At 38.8% G+C, this 5000-nt stretch overlaps 1 protein-coding gene across 1 annotated transcript in view; it reads left to right on the top strand.

Moving 5' to 3' along the window:
• The window catches only part of LOC138013289 (26S proteasome regulatory subunit 8), a 17757-nt gene that overhangs the window by 11421 nt on the left and 1336 nt on the right, over nucleotides 1-5000 (top strand). The window contains exons 8-13 of the mRNA XM_068860321.1: nucleotides 301-363; nucleotides 761-924; nucleotides 1456-1532; nucleotides 1709-1884; nucleotides 4073-4183; nucleotides 4871-4957. Of these exons, the coding sequence (XP_068716422.1) occupies nucleotides 301-363; nucleotides 761-924; nucleotides 1456-1532; nucleotides 1709-1884; nucleotides 4073-4183; nucleotides 4871-4957 (678 nt within the window). The remainder of the gene's footprint in view (nucleotides 1-300; nucleotides 364-760; nucleotides 925-1455; nucleotides 1533-1708; nucleotides 1885-4072; nucleotides 4184-4870; nucleotides 4958-5000) is intronic.

Below are 5000 nucleotides of genomic sequence, written 5' to 3'. Positions count from 1 at the left end.
GGCGACCCACTATGGCAAAAAGGTAAGGTTTTTGAATTGAGAATTTTTTGTGTAAAATAATTATTATCCTCTCAAGTCTCAGGTTTTGTCTTCCCATACAAATCCTTATAAAAAATTATTCCCTCACACTGAGCTTGGGGTGCCAGTAAATACACCTGTAGAAATCCCAAGGGTCTCTGGAATACTTTTGAACAAAAGAAAACTTGGCTTCCTGTCAAGGTCAAGTGTAGGTATAGCCAATTCCTTTATCAAACAGTTTTGTAGTTTATCTTACATTAATTTTGCAATTTGTTCTTTCAGGTTATTGAACTCCCAGTCAAACATCCTGAACTGTTTGAGGCCCTTGGAATTGACCAACCCAAGGTAGGATCATAATAAATTTTGGCAATGAACAATGGTTAAATTCTAATGTAATGAAACAGGTGGTGAATGTCTAGATTGGCAGATGTAAGGATGAGATTTATTTTTTGATGGTGACTGAGGGATACTGTGAGTCAAATCCATTGCTGCCATTTTGGAGAAGGGTCTATTTTGGTTGTCCACTTTAACAAACAGCACAGCAGTGGAAACAAAATAATTTGACGTACTTTTAACATCTTTAAACCTGTGCTTTGGCTGTGGGTGATGACAAGAAAATGACAAGTGAATGATGCATGACATGAATGACATCAAGCTTGAATTGCATGTGTAGGGTAATCTTGGGATGTTTTCTTGAATACCACTGTTGATGAGATTTAGTTTTATGCTGTGAATGTTTCAGGGAGTGTTACTGTATGGTCCACCAGGCACAGGAAAGACGCTACTTGCCAGGGCAGTAGCACACCACACAGAGTGTACATTTATCAGGGTTTCGGGGTCAGAGCTGGTGCAGAAGTTTATTGGTGAAGGAGCCAGAATGGTTCGAGAATTGTTCGTTATGGCCAGGTAATGGATTGAACAAGTTAAAGTAATGTGCTTAGCTCCACAATTATGTAAATGTTTAATATGAGAAAATAATGAAACTTTCTTTTTTTTTAGTGAAAGTACCCTTAGCTACAAACCTATTTGACATAACTTAAATCAAACTTAAATCAAACAAAACACAACAGAAGGCAACTGGCTGTCTATTTATGAATTATCAAGGGATCCAAGTAGAGGCCACCAACATCTGATCAATTTGTTTTTTTTTTGGGTGATTTTAATTCAAGCAACCTCGTGCATGTGTGGCCCTCTTCTACCTCCTCTTCATTGTTAGCACAATCATTAATTTTAAAGAATTAAGGGGGACATACTGCAGTTTTACAGTTTTACAGGTTGTTAACCCATTGACTCCTAAACTGTCACCCCCGCCCCATGTTGCCAAGTAAAATTCTCTGACATTAGACAGAGTTAAATCTGTAAGTCTCACTTCTAGGAGGAACTGGGTTAAACCTGGATTCCACTCATTCCCTGTATCTTTCTTTCTTTCCCTTTCAGAGAACACGCTCCTTCCATCATTTTTATGGATGAAATTGATTCCATAGGATCATCTAGGTTGGAAGGTGGATCGGGAGGTAAGATAAATAAATACAATCAATTATTAATTCAAGGAAGTGGAGTAATTTTATGAAAATGTTGTCAATACTAAGGTTGCAGCCAGGCATGTTTAAGAAGTTGACGGTAAAAAGAGCCTAGGTACTGTTTAACAAACGAGCAGCAGTGTTTTATCTTTTTGTTTTTGTTCTTTAAGGTGACAGTGAAGTACAAAGGACTATGCTGGAATTGCTAAACCAGCTTGATGGGTTTGAAGCTACCAAGAATATCAAAGTTGTCATGGCAACAAATCGTATCGATATCTTGGATTCAGCGCTTTTACGACCAGGGCGTATTGACAGAAAAATCGAGTTCCCACCACCAAATGAGGAGGTGAGATTTCTTTTGATAGTTATAAAAGAAGTGGAGATAATATAATTAGGTCACCCTACAGTGTACAGGAACATGTTCTTGGGTAGCTACAGCTATTGGGGATGAGTAGGGAACTTGAAGCTGCAAAAAGGATATCAAAGATAAATTAATATCAAAAATAATTTTATAATGTTTGAACAGGTGATGATGTACTGGAACTCTGGAAAATTTTTAAGCTCCAGACAAAATTAAATTGGGTACATGATAACATAAATGAATAGACTGTGAAACTACAATGTATTTATAAAACATATCATTATACATGTACTAGTATTTGAACTGTAGAGAGAATCATGTGCCAAGATTTTAGATTGTCAAAGTTGTGAACATTGGTGTGATATTAGAGAGATTTAGGATGACGTTTACTTGAAACAGCGGGGAAGCCCTTTCGCGTTTCATGTGAAATAGAGGAGTCAGTTACGAACAACCTAGAATGATGAAACCTAATTTTTTAGGAAAATTGTTTCGGGGTTCCTTTTTCCTCAACAACTTGTCATATAGAAGAAAAACTAGAAGAAAATTCCACTTATTCTTGGTTTGCATCCACACGGTGCCATGTTGGTGTACAAAACAATAGAAGATGAGCCCCACAAATCTTGCTTAATAATAGAGTCAAATTCCCAAAAGACATTTTACTATTGTTCTGTACACCAACATGGCCGCTGTAACGTCATATGCAAACCACCAATGGTCATGTGGTCACTTTTGCCATTCACGTGAACATGATGCTAAATCTGTCTATTGATAGTTAACCCGTTGACTCTTGGACCGTCCAACATTGACACGTTAATAGGCCTTTTGCAACTAACAATCACATGGTACAAAATCCACAATGCTGGAGGGCAAGCTCATTATTATTCCCCCACTGGGACATTAAACCAAAGAGACCTGAACCAGTCAAGCTTGACTTGCCTTTGTTTTAATGTCCCAGTGGGGGAATAATAATGAGCTTGCCCTCCAGCATGGCCGATTTTGTACCATGTGATTGTTAGTTGCAAAAGGCCTATTGTCTGGCGTTAGACAGAGCAAAATCTGTTAAGCCTTACTCCTAGGGATCAATGGATCAAGGTTTTCATACATGATTCAGGAGTTTCAATAAAATTTGAAGTAGGCAGCTGGTTTGAGTCTAGTAGCCGACTGTATCAAGAGGGCGCCGTTAGGCCCCTTCATCTAGGGGGGTCTGGGGGGCATGCTCCCCCAGACGATTGTGAAATCTGGAAGCTCTGAAATGTGATTTCCAGCGATCTGGGCACCAAATTGAGTACAAAGATGAAGGAAGATTTCTAATCAACAGAGACACTGAGTGTGCAATTAAGCGCATTCTTTTGATAATTTCCAGCAAAGAAAGATTTGGAAAACCATTTCAAAAGGAAAATTAACGATTTTTAACGTTATGTCATGTTTCGACAACTTCATGTCATCATTACTATCAATTTCAACCTGCCGGGAACGGCAAACCTCTTTTGCGCGTTTTTTCAAGCGCAAATTTCAACATTTCTTAACATGAGAAATCATTTCTGTCGAACGATAAGAATATGTCATTTTAATCTGAACAAACGAAAAGGCTTAACCGATGAAACTAACGGAAAAATTTACTGTTTTTGGAAAACAAGTCTTGATGCAAAGATTACTCAATAACAACCTGTTTTACATTAAACGTCTTGATATGTTTGGAAACGTAACTAAACGTAATTGAATTACATAAAAAATGTGACGGTTGGTCTAGGCAAAAATGCGGAAAAAAGTTATAGCCGTGCACTGTAGCTCAAAGATGGCAATATCAAACCTGATAATTATTTTGAAATTGAGGTTAAAAAAGGTACATTCAAGTCGATCAAAAATGAATTTTACTTCAGGTTTGAAGGAATCCTTCAATTAATTCAATGTAGAGTAAAAAGTAGCCGACTTCTCTGAGCGACGCAGCCGACGCTTTTCGTCGGCCGACGGTGCTTATTGAAACCCCTGATGATTTTCTGAACTCTGGAAATGAGTTACACTGTAGGAAGGTGTGTTGAGGCTCGTATAATCCATTTGTCTTGGGGTAAAATCTAGAGACATTTTGAATTTAAAGTCCATGGTTGAAGGATGAAGTCATTCATTGATTGCCATCCTCTAAATGTTATTGTAACCTCATACCTTTCTTTGACAGGCAAGACTGGATATCCTAAAGATTCACTCCAGAAAAATGAATTTAACGAGGGGTATCAATCTCAGAAAAATTGCTGAACTCATGCCGGGCTCTTCAGGAGCCGAGGTCAAGGTATTGCTCATGTTTATATTGCTTCATTTACTATAGGTCATTTCTTTTTGCTCCTGTATCATTCTTTGATGCTAAAGTTGCAAGTGATCGTGCAAAGCACAAAGATGTTGTGGCCAGCAAGTTGGTTCAGTGGGAGCCTAAGCAACAACATGGAAATTGCATGGGTATCGTTAGATTTACATGAAGACTGAAACATCCATCAATGTTATAAATATTTTAGCAGTGAGCTACATGATACTAAATCAATGTTTCCATTTTTGGGAACCATTTCTAGGTGCATCCAGGGGAGGGGTTGAGGGGGTTGCACCCCCCCCCCCCCCCCCCCCCCGTCCCCATCCCCCTTTGAACAGCATTTTTTTCTTATTTATTTGTTTGAAATAAAATCGTTTTTCACGTGGTTGTTCCACTTCCACCAATTAACTGCTTGTCAAGTTATGAAAAGATAATGTACATTTTGCAATAAGATGTCTTCACAATGCTTTTCAAGTCCCAGGAATGCTGGATAATGGCAAAATCGGAAACAAATTTCAGGGCGCATGACCCTGGACCCCCTGGCTCAGGCCAGAGGTACTCGCCTTCCATTCCAATGGCGTTGAAAGTTACTAAGGTGTACAACTTTCCCCCTCCCCCTTCAGAAATTCCTGGACCCACCCCTGGCATTACGTTTTTGTTTCTTTGGTATTTTAGGGTGTTTGTACAGAGGCTGGCATGTATGCCTTGAGGGAAAGAAGGGTCCATGTCACGCAGGAAGACTTTGAAATGGCTGTAACAAAGGTAGGCCCACATTTTTATTGGTTGGTATATTTGGAAAGAAATT

This window comes from Montipora foliosa, chromosome 8 (assembly GCF_036669935.1).
Source record: "Montipora foliosa isolate CH-2021 chromosome 8, ASM3666993v2, whole genome shotgun sequence".
Taxonomy (NCBI): Eukaryota; Metazoa; Cnidaria; class Anthozoa; order Scleractinia; family Acroporidae; genus Montipora; species Montipora foliosa.
The sequence above is the reverse complement of the archived record's forward strand: the minus strand, read 5'-3'. Positions and strand labels throughout refer to the sequence as shown.